General features: G+C 44.6%; 1 protein-coding gene across 1 annotated transcript in view; it reads right to left on the bottom strand.

The window, feature by feature from the left end:
- Nucleotides 1–21486, bottom strand: part of LOC126199424 (uncharacterized) — a gene marked incomplete at its 5' end in the record, with an annotated part of 737054 nt that overhangs the window by 568125 nt on the left and 147443 nt on the right. Inside the window, one exon of the mRNA XM_049936342.1 lies at nt 10175–10483. Within this exon, the coding sequence (XP_049792299.1) occupies nt 10175–10483 (309 nt within the window). The remainder of the gene's footprint in view (nt 1–10174; nt 10484–21486) is intronic.

Here is a 21486-nt window from a genome sequence, read left to right as displayed (position 1 = left end):
CGATATTTCTTGATGGCACGATGACTACCGAACGGTACGTGAAGGTTTCGGAAGATGATTTCATCCCCATTATCCAGAGTGACCCTCATTTCGACAAGATAAGGTTCATGCAAGACGGATGTCAACCCCATTGGACCAGGAGAGTGTTTGATGTCCTGAAGGAGCACTTTTGGGGCCGCATTCTGGCTTTGGGACACCTTGAGGCCACTGGCATGGGCCTCGATTGGCCGCCATATTATCCGGATCTCAACACATGCGACGTCTTTTTGTGGGTCTACATTAAGGACAAGGTATAAAGCAATAACCTCAAAACCATTGCTGAACTGGAAATGCCCATTCAGAAGGTCATCGACAGCATCGATGTTTCGACACGTCAGCGGGTCAGCCACAATTTCGCTATTCATATGCGCCACATGACCGTGAATGATGGCAGGCATATCGAACATCTCATAACCTAAATCCCAATATCTGCAGAGATGTTTACATGTTGAATAAAGTGTGTGTATGCCGTAGTTTGTAACTAATTTACGTTTCTTTTCATATAGTTCAATTATTGTTACCCTGTATATAGGTATTATATAGGTATATATAGAGGTATTCTATAGGTATTATTTAGCTTTGACCTACAAGTTGTATAATCTTGTCTCCTCATGGAAATAGCCCGGGTCGAAAACCGGAACGTCAGTTTTTGGTTTTACTTTGTATTAAGAACTGATCTCTTTAGACGATACCGTTATCGAGTTTTCGATTATAAGTTGCTGTGGATGTCATTCTCTTCTGGAACAGGCCCGGGTCGAACCTTGTCCGTAATTTTGTGTTTTTTAATTTTTATGACTAGTTTATCTTTGTATTTCACAATCTGATGATTGTTGTAGCTGCTACTAGGTGTTTGGTGTTCGTCTTTTAGTATTTTTATTTTACTTTCAGAACTTACGTCGATACATTGAACTCTTTTTATTGTTCTGCTGTAGAAATGCTAATTACGTTAACATGGCACTTTTGTAACTACCGTCGGATGTATGGTATTTGCTGCCCGAAGCCAAAAATAAAGAAAAGGTCGGTGAAGAGAATGGTTAACCGAAAACAAATTCAGAGTGTAACGAAGTAGTCTTAAGCGTATACCGAGAGCAACGCGAATCAAAAACATAAAATAGGCAAGGTCAATGGCGCACACTGAAGGCTTCATAGACTAGAGAGTGACTGACCGGCAAGTACGGGCCACTGTGTCTACACAGTCTCGGATCCGCGCGTCACACCCGCGGCGGTGACAGCGCCCCTGTGGACGGAGTGTGGGCCTCACCTCTCTCCCGTATCTATACTTGGGCTGGGTTGGGAATACGAATCACTTTCGGGTACTAAAGCCCATCCTCGTAACCGGACATTGTTGGGACTCGTTCCTTTTCACTCATTCAACATTCCATTTTTATCTAATTGTGTAATGATCTACGTGTTTTAAAAGAGTCAAAATGAGAAGTATAGTACCTAACGACAGTAGTGTATCCAGAATCTTAGCTGGGAAAGGGAAGTTGTTGGGGAAACGAGTCACATTGGTTTCGCGCTGAACGGCGAAATAGTATTGAGAATTAACGACAAATGGTCCTGACTAAACTTGCTGTCTATCAGTATCCATTATGTGATCCGCCTTACTTAAATTGATGCTGAATTGATACAACTATGTATGACTAGCCATGAACCTAACTTTATATGTGATTCGATTATACACTTCGACATATTTGGACCTGCTCCCTTAGTGGTCGATGGAAGATAACCTCAATCGTGATATGCTGCTGGCCACTGAAGAGGCTCCTGAGTGATGCTATAGGATTGAGAAACTGAACATTTTTTTTTTGCAGTCGGAGCCAGATTTATTCCTAATCTCAAAAGAAAAGAAGTTGGCGATTATTTAGCATCAGTTATTCGGCATCTGTGACGCTCGGCCAAAGTACGACCAGAAGATACCGTGGCCATCGATATCCAATATTCGTCGTTAAATGCTCGAACGCATAGAACCGCCACCAGCCCCAGGTACGTTTTGTGGCTACTGCTGTTCCCAGTCGTAGAGTGTCACCATCGAATGTGCAAGAGTGCTTTGCGGTATCAGATTGTGTAGTGGTTGATGCAAAGTAAAAGAGAACGCTACAAAAGACATCAAAAGGCATGTCTACATCTACATCTACATCTATAATCCGCAAGCCACCTGACGGTGTGTGGCGTAGGGTACCCTGAGTACCTCTATCGGTTCTCCCTTCTATTCCAGTCTCGTATTGTTCGTGGAAAGAAGGATTGTCGATGTGCCTCTGTGTGGGCTCTAATCTCTCTGATTTTATCCTCATGGTCTCTTCGCGAGAAATACGTAGGAGAGACCAATATATTGCTTGACTCCTCGGTGAAGGTATGTTCTCGAAACTTCAACAATGTCCAGTAAGCTTCACCACCCCATACCAATCATGCTTCTTGCTACGTGCAGTCTCCGCCGTAACATTAAACTTTGATTTGTTAAAAAATAGTTCAAATGGCTCTGAGCACTATGGGACTTAACATCTGAGGTCATCAGTCCCCTAGAACTTAGAACTACTTAAATCTAACTAAACTAAGGACATCACGCACATCCATGCCCGAGGCAGGATTCGAACCTGCGACCGTAGCGGTCGCGCGGTTCCAGACTGTAGCGCCTAGAACCGCTCGACCACTCCGACCGGCATTTGATTTGTCTTCGGTACTCATTGTGAAGGTGTTATGTATGAAAAGCTGGAATGAATGCACCACTGACCCCTCTTCACAGCAGTAGACACAAAAGCATATCTGAACCAACACATGTGTGAGGAAGGGGATGGAGGGGGGGTGGCTGAGGGGTGGAAGACGTCCTGCTCCACAGACGACTTTTGGTTTAGCTGACGAAGTGACAACGGACGTACATTTATTTATCGATTTTTTTTATGTGCAGCCGGAACCAGTTTTTATCACGATGATGCGCTTGCCTATACGGCCACTACCTTCAACTGGACGCACAATCCCACACGCCGTTTCCTCGTGACAAACAGTAGAGAAGGTGTTGCTATGCTAGTGGAATAGGCAATTATGTCGTCATCACCCTCCCTCCCCCCGCCGCTCCCCACCCCTTCCCGCTCCCCCACCCCACCCCCTTCCACCACCCTGTCCGATTACACTCGACACCACAAGACTTGTCTTGTAGTAGCATGTCTTCAGCAGTAAACGACGTCGCTCCCATAGTAGATGCGGAATGTTCTGTGTAGGGAGAGTGCTGCTCCATTCTCTTCACAGTACCTTAAGTGTCACACTCAAGGGTGCCATCAGTTAAGATATAAAGTCGGTGCAACTACTCTTCTCAAGGTAATTGACTATATATTACATTGCCTTACGCTCTATCAAACTGACGCAGCTTACTTTCTTAATTTCGAACATTTCTTTATTCTTTAGAACCCTGTTTTCATCTTTTACTTTTAAAGTTTTATTTGTTCCGCGCATCGGGAGAGTTTCAGCGAAAGTAACTGTGTAGTTATTGTCGTCGATTTATCGAAACTAGCAAGCTTTAAATAGCGACAGGCACAGGAGGAAATGGAACAGCGGCATTTTTATATATCAGATTATTTGATTAAGCGTGTAACAGTGTTGTCACTCAAAAGGTACATGTCTTTGATTCTTCATAATTTAATACGGAATGCAAGCAAAATATTTTTTCCGTCGAGGACAGTAACTCTGCTACTGTTAGACTTACTTATAAATAAACTAAAATATAAATAAATAATAACAAGGAAATAAATACTTTGCTACTGGCAGGCATTTTTATAAATAAAATATAAACATAAATATATGAAATATACATTCATAATTTAATAGTGACTGTGATCATAAGTTGTGAAAAGCAAATGAAACATACAAGCACAGAAGGAAGAAAGGAGGATAGGGCTTCAGCGTCCCGTCGGTGACGGGATCATTAGAGACGCAAGACAAGCTGGGACTACAGAAGGAGATCGGCCATGTCCCGTTTCAGATGTACTAACATCGCGTTGACCTTAATCGGTTTAGAGAAACCATTTCAAATTTTGATGCGGATGGTCAGATGGGAATCTGAAACACCGTCGTCCCGAGAACGAATCCGGGGTGTTACTTTTACTTCACTTCGCTCGCCATGGGCGTATTGAGATGTCGTTCGTAATGAAGAATTACTCGAAAGTGTAGGAGAGACCCACTTAACCATAAGAGGAAATATTTTCTAGGTCGTCCACCACGACCCGGTAATTTAGTATGAAATGAATTAAATAGACTGTAACGGGAGGAATATATCGATGGGGGACAAATCAAAGAAGATACAGAGAAATGTCAGTGCAACCCGTTCAGAAATGCTGAACCTATAGTACAATGTGTACGTAATGGCACTGTTCATATTTCCAATGTTATTGGCAAAGAGCACCATTCTGCACATTATTTTATATGCAGGGTCGTAAACTGGCCTGGAAAATGTTTCACACACCTTTCGATAGTCATTCCAAAATTCGAGTACATCATATGCAGTTGGGGCAGAAAATGTAAGTTGCGTTGCCTACCTTAAGATGCGTGAAATATTTACTGAATCAGTTTCATTTTGCCCATACGGTATAAAGTTTGTTGCAGTCAATGCTGACATGAAACGTTTAGTGCGTATTCCAGTTTCAACTGATTCGTCATTAAATATTGATAGTATGATGAATGTGTCACAACATGCTAGGAGTCGGTATTTCCATGACGGTACTATTAGAGCATTGAGTCCACTAGTAGCGGCCACATGTGAACGTTAACGTCCAGCACGCTTCGAAGCAACCAATGAATATCTACGGCTAATCGGTCGAAACAGGTGCAGCTATTAAAAAATTTATGTCAGCATTATTGAGAGTAGTCATCTTAACAGTTTCGCTAGGAGAGCACACGTCCAGCCCTAACGTTCATGCTCGCTGACGTTCCTACCTGTGACATCTGAACGCCCTACTAGATGTTCTCCTCTGGGACCTGTAGGAATTGCGCCATTGGAAGGACTCTACAAACATTGCAAAATCCTCCAACCTACAGTACCTGATAAAAAGCGTTCCGACACTCCTATGTAATGCGGAACTGACCAGCAGATGTCACGAGAGCCTATCTCACCAGCATAAAAGGCGGTAGGGATTATTGTGTTGTCAGTACAGGAGTAACACCAGAGGGCTCCATAACTTGGGAAGTGGACTACTCTCCGTAACTTCGGAAGTGGACTACTAATTGTGGAACGTGGACTAGTCACTGTACGTTATCTGACTACAAGATCGATCAGGGACATTTTAGTCGTTCTAAAGCTGCCCAAGTCGAATGTTAGTTATGTGACCAACCATAGCTACACTAAGACCAGCCAGACCTCATTAACTGACGGAAATGGGCTGTGGAGCTCTGCGGAGGATGGTTATAAAGAACCACATGAAATCGGCGGAAGGAATCATTCGCGAGTTCCATAGTGCCACCAGCAGTCCAGATGGAACAATGACTGTGCGTAGGGAGTTAGAAACAACGTGCTAGGATGGTTGCGATGCTCCTCATTAGCCAGGCATTTCTGTAGTCAGTGCTAAGGGACGATTGACGGAGTGCAAAGAGCGACGGCACTGGGCGGTGGACGACTGGAAACGAGTGATTTAGAGTGACGAATGACGTCATACCCTGTTGAAATCCGACGTAAGGTTGTAGCTTTGGCGAATACCTGGAGGACGTTAGCTGCCATCCTGTGCAATGCCGGCAGTGAAATACGCAGGAGGTGGTGTTTTTCATGGTTAGTGTGTAGTCCCCATATTGTGCTTAAGGATAGGGTATATTTAACACCAGTTGTGTACTGCGTAAAACTGAGGAACAGTTCAGACACGATGACTGTTTGTACCAGCATGGGAATGCACCCTGTCACAAATAACAATAACGTTCCTGAAAAGGATTGGCCGAGAGTCCCTATCTGAAAGCAATCGTACATCTTTGAGATGGGCTAGAACCTCGAATTCCCTCCAGAACGTAGCGTCTTACATTATTACATTCTCCGTTTTCGCCTCTTGAGAAAGAATCTGGTGCTAATCCTCCACAGACTAAAGGTGTCCCCTGGAGAGGTTAAGCCGTCAAGAAGGCGAAGGGTGGGCACAGCTTATATTAACTTCCAGCAGTGGATATTCATTTACTTCTCAACGGGCAGTGTATAGTCCAGCCCTACAATTCATATTTCGGCGATGGGTTCGGTTTTCAAGACAATAATGCACGAGGACAACGCGCCTACCTCGACAAAAGTTGTTTTTAGGAGGCAGGAATGAACAGAATGAAATACCCTGTTGACCCTACAGTCATGAAGTCTGCCGAGCATATTCGGGATGAGTTAAAACTTGTAGTATGTCATCGTAGAAACTCTCGTCATATTTTGGATGACATCAGGAGAGCACGACAAGATTGCTAAGAAAGCCGCGTGATTTCAACGCTGGATATCGCGGTTTTGACCTACATTGCAGAGGTGTCAAAAGAAGCCGGCAGAAAAAGGACGTTACAGAGTGACAATCTGGCAACACTGTAACCACATGTACGGTAGCTGCCTCTGTCAGCACCCAGTCTTTGTGCTGTACAGTTGGTGCAGTGAATAGCGTTTTGGGTTATCATGCAGCAGGTGGATGGTTCGATCCTGGATTGAGGCCTATGTTTTTTATTTGGTAAATATAGTGCAGGTGGTATGGTATCTGGCATCTTAATCGTCAACAGTGACTGCAGCGGGTCCTCTAGAAAACACGTGCACTTACATACTACAATCGTAAAAAATGGAAGATTGGTCAGCTTCGAAAAAAGCCCTTTTCATGTCATGGAATTTCACAAGTACCTCATCCAGTTGATGCGAAACCTGTTTTCTTTGTATCCTCCTCCACTGGTTCCCAGAGATTAGTAGCAACTATTATTCTTGCCTCGTTCAGGTCCGTACATTTCGTTATGGCCTTACGTTACCAATAGGACTACCAATGTACTCTGCGAATAATATTCAAACCCGGTTACTATTTGTATGTGTTATCACCATGGTGCCATGCCTTTGAACACTGAGCCTGGTAACCGCATACTGTTTAGTACGTATTTCAACGCCTTATTATTATTATTATTATTATTATTCTATCGGTGGGATTGTGGAAACATAACGTCTGTTACCGTTAGGGACACACAGTGTAATTGGAAAGAGAACATTTCACAATTAGCAACGTCGGTATGAATCGTGCACAACAATATCTGTCAGAGAGGTAATGCGCATTACATGGAACAGTAATTCTGTCCTATGACACGTCATTTGCTTCAACTTCAGTTTCTATTTCTTATTTGTCTTAACCACGTACTTGTTACGTTCAGAATTAGAAAATGTTGTAAATTTAGGACACATGTGACGTAAGAAACGGCGTGTATTACAGTATGAAATGTCAGAATGAAATTAGCAAATAAAAATTGCGCCCCAACCTAGGATCGTACCCACGACCTCCTGCATGCGAACCCAAAATTGTATGCTCTGCACCAACTATGCCGCACAACTAACACGTCCTGACAAAGGTAGTTACCGTACATGTGGTTACAGTGTTGCCAGATTGCCACTCTTTAACGTCCTTTTTCTGCCGGATGCACTCTCCGGATGAAATTTTGCGACAGACATTTTTTTATCGCTGGCATGTGAGAAGTCGCGCTGCGAAGCCCGAATGCACGAATTTCGCTTCACTCTATATATATAGGTAGATCTCTTGTGGATGATGGACATCAGTTCAGAACGGAAAGGAAGCCTAAACGACCTGTGTATGTCACGAATAACTTCGCCAAGTTCGATAAATAGTGCGCTGGTGTTTCACTGTGAAACAGTTTCCATTTCCGTCAGTGTATTTTTCGATGAAGATATCTTTTTCTTTAACTTTTAGTTTTAAATAGTTTCTTTCATTCCCTGCTGCCTTAAATCTGAACACGAAAATTTTCGCAAGTGAGCACGTGGTGGGAAACTGATTTCGAGCAATTAATTAGGATTTTTCGGCGCTGCCGATCAAGCGGAACTTTTGCGAGTGTGGTGTGGAGAAGGTGCCGACGGCGCGCCGGGCTGCGATACTCACAGGCGCGTGGGCGGGCGGGGGCGGGTAGGTGCGGCGCGGGTCCAGGTGGAGCAGGTCGGCGCTGTGCGGCCGCGGGGGCGGCGGCTGCTGGCGGCTGGGCGGCGCCGTGCGGTACATGGCCGGCGGCGGCAGCACGTCGCGCGGCAGCCCGCCCGCGGGGGCGGTGGCGGCGGCGGGGGGCGCCGGGGGAGGCGCTTCCGCCTGTCACCGGAACAACAACACCCACAGTCCTGTATCCCTGACACTGGGTTCGTTTATGAAAAGATCTTCTGTAGTACCTGTCACGATATTGATTACATTTACGTTTCACACGACACGTTTCGGAAAATTATTCCCATCTTCAAGTCAGTGTTTTGTGTGCTATGCCATGTTTGCTGAAGTTTTCGATTGTGGGATAACGCATTGTTCTATTGTCCTTACTCTAATATATAAAAACAAATGTAATTTCTAATTGATCATCGATCTTAATGTAGGGAATTTCCACTTACGCTTTTGGCTTCACACATGCTAAATACCACACAAAATTTTTGTGCACAGCACAGAATGAAAACAGCAAACATACAAGCAAAAGCTACTAAGATATATTACATATTGTCGACATGTCTCCTGACTATTCATTCGTGCTACTCTTTTTCGTACTATTCTTCCGTACAGAAGATATATTTCTTAATGTTCTGTATCATTATTTGCTTACAAACAGTGTGAACAGTAATAAAATTGACAAACTGCAGGACGGATTCCTGACTAGAAATGGAGGAAGAAAGGTCTTATGAACATGGAACCGGAAATGTATCGTTGGCACGGTAGATGGCACTGACGAACGAAAGTTCCTGTGACAACGTGCAGTGAGTTCCTTGTATGTTGCAGGCCGTGTGATTGACGCAGCGCACTGTAAGCAGCTGAATGGTCTGGTATTCATGTCGGGAACAAGCCGAGATGGTGTTTGTGCATGGCCAACCAGGTGGAAACGGTCGAGAGGCAGCACGGGTGAGGCAAAACAAGTACCCTCACAGACACCAGCCACATCACACAAGATTTCAACTCCTTTTTGTGCACTTGTGTGACCACGAGGAACGTGCTGAGTAGCGGCGGAGTGTGCGTACACCAGATTTGGAGGACCGGATTCTACAGGATTTTGAGCCGAACCCTAGTAGAAGCTCCAGGCAAGTGGCCCGCTAATATGGTGTAAACCCAAATACGATTATGTGTATCGTGCAGAGCAACCGATATTAGCCCTGCCACCTGAAACGAGTGCGAGGATTATCAGAAGCGGATTTCCCATTATGGGAATGATTTTGTTGATGGTTTTTCCACCAAACCATCAATATTTTGAAATGTATGCTCTGAGCCCACTTTACCGACGAACCTTTCTGTTGCTTACAGTACGCTCCGGGGGCAACACACAGCACATGGTCAGAGGAACTTTCATTCGTCAGCGCCATCTGCCGTGGCAACGATGCATTTCCGAACACATGTTCATAGGATTTTTTTCCCTCTATTTCTAGTCACGAATCCGTCCTGAAGTTTGTCTCCTTTATTAATGTTCACCCTGTGTATTTACAAAGCTATTTATTTCCATGTATCACTATTTATCTATACTGGTCGAACCATCAGATGAAATTCAGTGATTCACTTTCCAGTTTCTCTTTTAATACTTTGTCTCGTGAATATACCTCCAGTTCTTCCGACGTATCAGTTCAAAAATGGTTCAAATGGCTCTGAGCACTATGGGACTCAACTGCTGTGGTCATCAGTCCCCTAGAACTTAGAACTACTTAAACCTAACTAACCTAAGGACATCACACACACCCATGCCCGAGGCAGGATTTGAACCTGCGACCGTAGCAGTCGCACGGTTCCGGACTGCGCGCCTAGAACCGCGAGACCACCGCGGCCGGCGACGTATCAGTTTTATGACCTTCATTTAGTAAGCGGAATACTTTTGACATATGCTGTACTTTAAATGGGTGTCCTCTTTGTGTGCGTGTGTGTGTGTGTGTGTGTGTGTATCAGAGAGAGAGATAGAGGGGGGGGGGGTCGAGAGAGGGGAGGTGCGGCGTGTTTACCTTGAGGTAGGCAGGGTGCGCGGCGGGCCGGTATCGCGGGTCGTACACGTCCTCGTAGTCGCGGTGCGCCGCTGTCGCGGGGGCCCGCGCGGGCTGCGGCGGCGGCGGCGGCGGCGGCTGCGAGCGGCTGTAGGCGTCGGGCGTGCGCCGCTGCTGCTCCGTCACCACGTGGCTGGCGCGCGCGCCGATGGGCGGCGGCGGCGGCCGGTACGGCTCCTGCGGCCGCGCCACACGCGACTCGTACGCTGCCTGCTGACACCCGCCACGCGGCAGACGGTCACTCTCAGAGGCGAGGCGTCTCTGCCCACTCTGCACCAGGCGCGGGCCTCACTCACACACTTAAGCTCGGCCCGCCCGGCTAGACACGCTGTCTAACACGCTACTTCCCGAGCGGGAAGGCGTGCCGATCCCCACCACGAATCCGCCCGGGTCCAGTGTGTCGGCCAGCCTGTGGGTGGTCTTTAAGGCGGTTTTCTATCTACCTCGGCAAATGCGAGCTGGTTCCCCTTATTTCGCCTCAGTTACACTATGTCGGCGATTGCTGCCCCCATTTTATAATTTTGTCAGATTTCGAGGAACTACAGCTACCACTGCTTCGTGTGCAATACCCTATAGATTGAGGAAATTATTTGAATTTCGATTTCAGATACGATTAGCAGACCACAGACTTCAGTTATGGACACACCTCATTTTGGACAGAGCAACTTTAACTCCTCGGATGGAGGCCTTGATGAAGACTGGAGTTCTTTAAAAATCAGAAAATGTTATGCAACAATCCATAAATAATGCGCGAAAAGATTTACGTTGATTGCTTCATTGGTTTTTACACAAAAATGAGAAAATCACTTGTATTATAGGCTGACTGAGGAGAAAGGACCCTTAACATACGCCCTATCATCCTGTCACTTCCTTTGGTTTGTGTTTTCCGTATGTTTCTTTCCTCGCCGATTATGCGGAGGAACTTCTCATTTCATTAATTTTCAGCTTCCGTGTGAAACACCACATCTCAAAGGCTTCAGTTCTCTTCCTTTTCGGTTTTTCCACAGCGTCCCGTGTTGTGCTGTGTTCCAAACGCCCAGTCTCATATATTGATTTCTTACATTGACGCCTACGTTTGACACCAGTAAGCTGCTCTTGGTGAGGAGTGCTCAGTCTGCCTGAAACGTTCTGTTTCCGATGTCTCCCTCGCATCGTCCTTCGTGCATTATCTTCCTTCCAAAGTAGCGGATTTCCTTCACTGCGTCTGCTACATTGTCCACATTGTTGATGTTAAATTTATCGCTAGGATCATTTGTGCTAGCCCTCGTTACTTTCGTCTTTCTTTGTCGTACTGTCAGTCCATGCTCTGTGCTCAGAAAATAAAAAAAAATGACTCTGAGCACTATGGGACTTAACTTCTTTGGTCATCAGTCCCCTAGAACTTAGAACTACTTAAACCTAATTAACCTAAGGACATCACACACACATCCATGCCCGAAGCAGGATTCGAACCTGCGACCGTAGCGGTCGTGCAGTTCCAGACTGTAGCGCCTAGAACCGCTCGGCCACTCCAGCCGGCGCTCAGAAAATAGTTCATCCCGTTTCCTGCGGGTACACATTATGTGTTTTAGCGCAGAGCTTTCCATTGGCGTTTGAGCACGCATCCAGTAGATCACTGCCGACACACCATAAAGTACTGACAGTTTGCTCGCGTGCTATGCATTCACAAATGGTGTGTGACAAACAGTTGCGGCACTGATTCGTTTTTATCTCAAGTTTTAATTCATTGCGCGAGGTAAGTGCCAGGAAGGGTGATATAGTTCTTGAGTAATCTTACAACCCATTTACTGATGCACAACTCATTTCTCGTACTTCATTCCGATGATCGTTTCTCTCGTGTTCTCGCGCTGAAGCTTGCAATGACTCGCGTAGCTCTTGATTTTTATTAATGTCTTCCTTTCATCAAACTGGCTAAGGCTACCAGACTGACGAAAATACTCAAGAAACACTCGTAAGTGAACACAGTAACTATAATCAAGACGAACTTCTTGTCAATACAGTACGAGGTGCCACGCCAAGAGGGATAGGCAAAGAATGTAATCATTTGGTGCATACTTGAACAGTGCCTCAAGATAATAGCTGCATTGTTCACAGAAGACCGTATTTGCCTAGTTTTTTCCCGAGTACGCTCCCAGTTTAAACTTTAAGTGTGACATACCATGAGAGAATTGCGTCGTTCTAATACTAAGAACTACACATTGTATTCGTTCGTAAAGGTTTTAATGGCGTTTATAGTTCCGCACAAACCTACTTCAGTTTTCCACTTTATCAGCGTTTACTTTTTAGTATTTTTCGTCACGCTGCATTATCTTCTTCAAACTCCGCTGAATTATGTCTTCAAACTCTCTGCATAGAATTTTTCTGTTGTGTACATAGTTCCGCGCAATCAGAGCGTACACAACTTTCCCACTAGAGCGCGCCCCGCTAAGGACAACAGCGCAGGCGCAGCGCTCGTTCGTCTCCGCACTACGAGATGGCGCTGCCATAGAGACGGACCAAATTCTGCTTCCGCCGAACCGCGTATTAATATTTAATGCAGCCAATGAGATTGCTGCTAACGTAGAACCTTTTCTCCTCGCGGATCACACTCGCGCAGTGATACATGAACGCGCGAGGTATTATAACGTGTGTACAGACCTCCGATTAGTCAGTCTGCATTTATCTGTACCAGTCTGTACCAGTCTGCATTAGCCTGTACCAGTCTGTAAGAGTTCTACATTTGTCTGTACCAGTCTATAGTCAAGTTTCAGTCTGCGCCTAATAAGATTACCATATTCCTGTACATAGCCATGAAGATAAATGTATAGACACTTTCGTCAAGTATCAGAGATATATTTGAGAATAAGATTAACGTACCAATACCACAGGAACTTCAGATTGTCAATTGTAAATAGCATCCAGAACCAAGTTAAGTAATTTTAATGCTTGTTATTACTTTAATAAATGTGTGTGAAAATTAATCAAGTTCTGTTTAAAGTTGGTCACCGTCAATCTGCTACTCTAAGTGTGCAAGTGGCATTTCTATCGTCTGACCTAAGTAAACACACCACGATGAGACCACGAGACATATTGCTGACACTCGCCTACTTCGTTAGAGCGACAAGTCAAATAATCTGATGGTGTGTGTACTGAAGGTCTTACAGTACGCACAGCACATTTTCCATTCCGGGAATGGAACCATTTTACAACGATGGTCTTGAGTTCCCATTGTCTTCAACTGTTTTACACCAAGCCATTGTCTCCAGCGTAAGAACAGGTAGCTGTCGCTGGATAACTGTTCGATACGGCAGAATGAGTGGTCGGTCGATAACTTCCGAACGGAAATGCTGAATCCTTGGTACGCGTAGCGCTATTTCGGACGATACTTCCCCACGCCAACATGATAATGGTAACAACTGAATGAGTTACGCACGGTCTGGTGTGAATACCAACGCCGCAGCTGTGAGGAGTCTTCAACAAGAATTTTTGTTCACATGTGGGTGGCACGGTAACGTTCATCAGACTTCTTTCAGCCCTGTCAACTGCAAGCAGAACGTTTGTTTCTAGGGACAACTGCTGATATGATTCAAACAAGTGCCATTGAGTTAATGGTCGAGGGACGTTGTCTCTAAATAATAGAACTTCAACCCATATTTTTACCGTGCTGTTCATTTTAGTCGAACTCTGTCTATAAGAGTGGCTCTAAGAACAGGCCCTCTTACTCGGCCAGCAGAGATCCTGATGCAGCTTTAAGAAAATTCGTTCTGATGAAGCTTTGTGAAAATTCATTTCAGTATTTAGCTAACACACTATGTAACAAACCGTTAACACGTTCGAAGCGTAGCTACGATGATGACAATAACTCTAAGTAAGAATGGAAGCTTCGTCGGCACTGTTAAGTTGAATGCTCCAACGGCTCTCATTAATTATTAAAATTTTATTAAAAGGCAACATAAACCTTTCCTAAATTAGCACAGTAAACAGGAGATAATACGTGAAAGCCAAAAACGGAAGAAAAGCTTATTAAAAATGAACAGAATAATTTCAAAATTCAGTTCATGGCAGGTCACATTGTGGTATCTTGTGCTAGTTAACCAGGAAATTCTTTTGTTTTACATCATTAAACACCAGATATGCGGTGAACAGAACACTGTACAAATGAAGCTGATTATATAACGGGCTTGCACTGGTATCCTGTTTGCGGTGTCATAGCTGGCTCTGCGCAAGCACGTAGCAATTCCGTATCAATGGTCGTGTTCCAATGACGACGCTACTGGTATGAGTCTACATACTCCATGCTGCTCGACTACTATCTTCAGTGCAATAGTATAACCCAAAATGAGTGAAAGTAAACGGTGTTTAACTGTGAAATGTACAAAATATCTTGAATGAATGGATAAATTTGCATGAAGTAAAGTGACAAGTTAAACGACGCCATGAAGCTATTGGGTGTTCGGAACTTTAAAACTACAGGGCTCTTAACAGATTAATTTGCCGATGAACAAGAAGAAAGGATGGCGAAGAAAGGGATCATGATATGCAAACTTCAAAAGATTTTCATTGGTGTAAGATGCCGAGACGTATATAGTAATAATAATAATAATAATAATAATAATAATAATAATAATTACTATTATTATACGCCATTTTCAATGACTACAAACAGTGAGGCTGACACAAAAGATTACCTCACACACCGGAAATATAAGAACTATGATAAGAAAGCCCAGATAGAAGCAGTGGAAATGGTAGACAGGAATGTGTCCAGTCAGAAGATAAGCTCTTGGGTTGTCGAACTGTAAAATGGTTTGTTGGATTAAATGGATCAGACTGGAACTGGAAAATGAAGTCACAAAAAGAAAAGCAGGATCGGGAGAGCTGAAGAAAGACAAAAGAGAGAATGAGACCCATATGGACACCAGGAAAACGAGTCTAAAAGCACCGTGTGAGACACCAGGGCCATACGCAAATAACAGAATAATAATAATTACAATTAAGTGTATGAAATGTGCAAAGCAGCTCTGGACTATTGTTAATCTAAGAAAAATAAGAACAAATTAGAAGTTCATGAAGGATGGCCGCAAATTATATAAATTTTCGAGTTACACAGTTCGTTTGGTTTGCTGCATTTAGAACAACCACTGGCGTGTATTTAACTTCTTGTACAGGTGATTCCGATGTGCACCTTCCACCCTGTTCAGGGCAGGTACATGGCTGTAATCTTTTTCAAGTGCAATGAGCTTTCACATTGAGTATGGATTGTAATGGATTAAATGTGTCTTCGTATTTTACACCCGCTGACATACGTGGGAAAATATTCTGTTGCCCTTTGGTTTCGTGCAACTTCATTTAACTACATTATGAGTTCAGAGCAGATATCAAGACTTCCCGCTTCTTTTTAGTATCACATATCATTGCTTTAAATATTGCCAGCTGAAGGCACTGAAACAGACAAAGAACTAAGATAGCAACAGTTGCCTGGCAAAAAAACAGATTCATCTAGTCTGATTCAGGATTCTGCAAAAAGTAGGGATGCCTAGTTTGGAGTACGCCGCCATATCGTCGTAAATGTTTTCTCTCTGAGGAAACGTACCATGGAAGACAAGTGCAAATTGAAAAGAGGCTGGCGGAATGTATATTAGTTGTTCGTTCAAGAACTCACATTCTTTCTCGTCGTATTAGGCTTAATTATAACGTTAGCAGAGCGAATTAGTTAAGAAATTGTCACTCGTTGGCAGAGCCCATTGGAAAAGAGAGTGGAGAGAAAAATGAACCACACCAAGTCAATCCAGTTATAAAGAAATTTTAAGATAACGTTTTTTCTTCTGTAAATTACGAAGTTATAAGGGGAAGCAACATTTACTGGGATAAGTTAACGGATGAAACGTAACTCTTTTTGCAGACTTATGAACATACACTCCTGGAAATTGAAATAAGAACACCGTGAATTCATTGTCCCAGGAGGGGGAAACTTTATTGACACATTCCTGGGGTCAGATACATCACATGATCACACTGACAGAACCACAGGCACATAGACACAGGCAACAGAGCATGCACAATGTCGGCACTAGTACAGTGTATATCCAACTTTCGCAGCAATGCAGGCTGCTATTCTCCCATGGAGACGATCGTAGAGATGCTGGATGTAGTCCTGTGGAACGGCTTGCCATGCCATTTCCACCTGGCGCCTCAGTTGGACCAGCGTTCGTGCTGGACGTGCAGACCGCGTGAGACGACGCTTCATCCAGTCCCAAACATGCTCAATGGGGGACAGATCCGGAGATCTTGCTGGCCAGGGTAGTTGACTTACACCTTCTAGAGCACGTTGGGTGGCACAGGATACATGCGGATGTGCATTGTCCTGTTGGAACAGCAAGTTCCCTTGCCGGTCTAGGAATGGTAGAACGATGGGTTCGATGACGGTTTGGATGTACCGTGCACTATTCAGTGTCCCCTCGACGATCACCAGTGGTGTACGGCCAGTGTAGGAGATCGCTCCCCACACCATGATGCCGAGTGTTGGCCCTGTGTGCCTCGGTCGTATGCAGTCCTGATTGTGGCGCTCACCTGCACGGCGCCAAACACGCATACGACCATCATTGGCACCAAGGCAGAAGCTACCCTCATCGCTGAAGACGACACGTCTCCATTCGTCCCTCCATTCACGCCTGTCGCGACACCACTGGAGGCGGGCTGCACGATGTTGGGGCGTGAGCGGAAGACGGCCTAACGGTGTGCGGGACCGTAGCCCAGCTTCATGGAGATGGTTGCGAATGGTCCTCGCCGATACCCCAGGAGCAACAGTGTCCCTAATTTGCTGGGAAGTGGCGGTGCGGTCCCCTACGGCACTGCGTAGGATCCTACGGTCTTGGCGTGCATCCGTGCGTCGCTGCGGTCCGGTCCCAGGTCGACGGGCACGTGCACCTTCCGCCGACCACTGGCGACAACATCGATGTACTGTGGAGACCTCACGCCCCACGTGTTGAGCAATTCGGCGGTACGTCCACCCGGCCTCCCGCATGCCCACTATACGCCCTCGCTCAAAGTCCGTCAACTGCACATACGGTTCACGTCCACGCTGTCGCGGCATGCTACCAGTGTTAAAGACTGCGATGGAGCTCCGTATGCCACGGCAAACTGGCTGACACTGACGGCGGCGGTGCACAAATGCTGCGCAGCTAGCGCCATTCGACGGCCAACACCGCGGTTCCTGGTGTGTCCGCTGTGCCGTGCGTGTGATCATTGCTTGTACAGCCCTCTCGCAGTGTCCGGAGCAAGTATGGTGGGTCTGACACACCGGTGTCAATGTGTTCTTTTTTCCATTTCCAGGAGTGTATTTATGGTTGCTATCTGGCAGAGAGTTACAGCAACGAGTCATAAGTTTATTATGGAACAGTGTTTTTATCAGGTATCACGTACGTATCAATGTACGACGACTATTCATAAATTAATCTCCGACTGGCTACTGTAAAAAAATAGAAAACTTTTTTATAAACTACAAAAAAATGGTTCAAATGGCTCTGAGCACTATGGGACTTAACTTATGAGGTCATCAGTCCCCTAGAACTTAGAAGTACTTAAACCTAACTAACCTAAGGACATCACACACATCCATGCCCGACGCAGGATTCGAACCTGCGACCGTAGTAGTCGTGCGGTTCCAGTCTGAAGCGCCTAGAACCATTCGGCCTCAGCGGCCGGCTTATAAACTACGTGTACTTACATGCTGACACTGCGTCTCTACATAGTCGCCACCCAAATTCAAATATTTGTCGTATCGTGACATCTGCTTATTTATCCTTTCATCAGAGATGAAGTTTTGACTTCAGCCAGTTACTGACAGCGCCCTTCAGCTATTCGTCGGTCATGAAGTCTGACTCGCGAGCCAGACCTTCATCTTGGGACAGAAATGACAGACTCTTCTTCGTGCCAAGTCTGGACTATATGGAGAATGCTGAAATATCTCCCAGCCAAAAAGTCTGAGTTTTTACGTAGGTCCATTCGTGGTATGGGGTCGCGCATTGTCGTGAAGGAGAATGATGCCCTCGGTAGTTGTCTCGCGTCATTTACTTTGGACTGACCTTCGGAGCTTTGTTAGAGCCTCACAATAAATCTGTCACTGCACAGTGTTCTCACGCGCTACTATCATGAAATCTGTTGTCAAAATTCCTTTGTGACCTCAAAAAACTGTAACCACCCTTTTGCGGATTCACAGCGTGTGCTTCAAGTTTTTGGGGTGTGTATTGGGAGCATGAGTGCTGTTTCTTAGTTTCAGAGCTCACTTCCTGGGCCCGCAGCTTGTCCCTGGTCACGATTCTGTTCAGAAATTCTTTCCTCTTTTCTCGGTGGCGGTGAAGGAATGTCACGAGCGAATATCGGTTAGACGTTTTGGTACCCAACGTGCACAAAACAGATATTGTTAAGGAGGTACATCTTCAGAAAGTACAGAAACTGAGATCCGACGTCTCTTACGCTCAGTTTCGTCACGATACTGTGGAAGTCCATTCATCACACATTAATGTCTTCCTCGAACACCTTCAGCATGCACGCCTGTGATGCTAGCCTTGACTTTTCTGCACCGCTCCCTCACAGCACCGTCACTCGCAACCCCATCGCCATACGAATGTCTGCGGCATTGACGCCTTCCACGTGAAGGAAGCGAATGGCACAACACGCACCGCATCTGGCACGAGGCGCAATAACGTGGACCATTTTAGTCACTCGCTTTATACACACTAACGAAAGCAACTGACAGCTGGCTGACGCAACGTCACGTTCACAGTGTCCTTTCCTAACTACACAAGCGTCGTTTGTTTATTTTTAACAGCCAATGGAATGTTTATGTTTGAACAGCCACTGCATTTAAACCAATTGTGTACAAATCAATTTAAAACAAATTTATGCCAATTTCTGTTAGGGAGCTAGAAACATGGAAAGCTTTTGGGTCAGTTCAATGCGCTGTACATAATCGCCTGCGTTCAATGTATGTTCTAGTGGCGGAATGTTCATCTAACAGAGGTATTCAAATAATGTCCATTTCCTGAATGCCCAACTCAATATGTCTACTGAACGACATGGCGGCGACATATAAAGTTGCACATTCGGAAACAATGTTGCAGTGGACCGCCATAATCTGTATTACTGGGCGATGGAAAATCTTAGGTGAGAGCGTCATGTCAGTAGTCGAACGAGGTGGTCCAATAATGCGTGGTGTGAAGTCATTAGAGACGAAATCATGTCGACACTACTTCACAGGTACTCTAACAAGTGAGATGTATTTATCTTTTATCTACATCTACTTGTACATGTTTACTTTGCAATTCAGAATTAAATGCCTGGAAGAGAGTTAACCGAACGATCTTCAAGCTATCTTTCTACCGTTCCGCTCTCGAACGGCGAGCTCGGAAAACCTTTCTGTGCGAGCTCTGATTTCTTTTATTTTATTATGATGATCATTTCTCTTTATGAAGGTGGGCGCCAGCAACATATTATCGCAATCGGAGTAGAAAGTTGGTGACAGACAGTTCACGACAAGATCCTGTCGCAATGAAGAACGCCTTTGTTTTAATGACTGCCACCACAATTCACGTACCATGTCCGTGGCACTATCTGCTCTGTTTCACATTAATATAAAATGACCTGCCCTTTTTGAACTTTCTCGATATCCTCCGCCTGTCCCATGTGATTCGGATTCCACAACGCACAGCAATAATGCAGAAGAGGGAGGACCAACGTGATGTAAGCAGTCTCTTTAGTAGGCCTGTTGCACTTTATAAGTATTCTGCCAATAAGCGCCGGCTTTGGTTTGCTTTGCCCACAACATTGTCTATGTGATCGTTTCAATTTAAGTTATTCGTGATTGCAGTCCCTAAGTATTTAGTACAGTTTACAGTCTTTAGATTTGTATGATTTATCGTGTAATCGAAATTTAGTGATCACCTTTTGACACTCATGTGGACGACTTCACACTGCTCATTAATTAGAGTCAACTGCGAATTTTCGCACCATACAGATATCTTGTGTAAATCATTTAGCAATTGGCTTTGATCATCCGATGACTTTATAAGACGGTAAATGACAGCATTACCTGCAAAAAATCTAAGAAGGCTGCTCAGGTTATCTCTTACGTTGTTTATATAGATGGAAAACAGACTAGGTCCTATAACACGTCCTTAGGGAACGCCCACTTCTGTTTTGCTCGACGTCTTTCAGCCACTTACTACGAACAGGAACTCACAATTGCACAATTGAGGCGATACTCCACAGGCACTCAGTTTGATTAGAAGTCTATAATTTACATGTTCTCCTTGAATGTGTAGTCTAGACATTAAAGGCGTATGTGATGTAACTCGTTGGTCACTAAGCTCATTCTGAGTCTGAAGTTGGGCAAGAAATGAAGAACAACTTTCCTGGAAAATGGTTAGGCCTCCGTGGTCCTCAGAAATGACCCGCGCTGTTGTCCGACTTAACGACAGTAGATTTCTTTGCGTGGAGATATCACTGCAAACACCGCATCAAGGAAGCTTGCTACTCCACGACACCAGCAATTTTACATCTCGCCCGCAGGTTGTTAAGAACGCTCACTGAGTTGTGCACTTAGAAGAATGGGCACTCGTATGAATGCCTCACTTTAGTGCATATTCCGTTCCCGTCTGAACACAAATAATAACGTACAACATGTTGCATCCACCACTAAAACTCTGAACGTTTCCTGCTCCTTCACTAAAATGGACAGAAATGCGATATAAATTGATATTTTCGCAGTTGGTTTCAACACATCAGCTGCCAGACAGAAAAAAATGTTTTATTTAAAAAATTGTGACTCATTGCTGTAACTCTCTAGACAAATAACTAAACGAACTAATTACATAACTGCACAGAAAGAGTAATGTTCCTTAAGTTAACCTGTCTAAGTCAATTTTTCTTTCAGTTATCACTTTGTAAGGTACAGGAAAAAAAAAAAAAAACGATTACATGGAACATTCAGTATACAAGAAGGTGTGGAGCATCGCTCTTGTGAAATTTGGAAATTAGGCGACGGATCGTGGGTGAAGCCTCGATAGTTCAATTGGAAAGACACGTTTCTCCGCTCCAGTGAGAAACATTCATCCTGAATTAAAATTATTTATGAAAATGTGTGTATTGCTTTTCTGTTTACCGTCGTAATACCTAATATACAGGGTGTATAAAAAAGAATCAACCGACCTGGCACAACAATGAATCATAACATGTAAGCTTTCACGGCCAGCGTCTTCATTAATTAAAACTTCCAGGCTGAATTGCCGTGGTCC

Source organism: Schistocerca nitens, chromosome 8 (genome assembly GCF_023898315.1).
Source record: "Schistocerca nitens isolate TAMUIC-IGC-003100 chromosome 8, iqSchNite1.1, whole genome shotgun sequence".
Classification (NCBI taxonomy): Eukaryota; Metazoa; Arthropoda; class Insecta; order Orthoptera; family Acrididae; genus Schistocerca; species Schistocerca nitens.
This window is presented reverse-complemented; position numbering and strand designations above follow the sequence as displayed.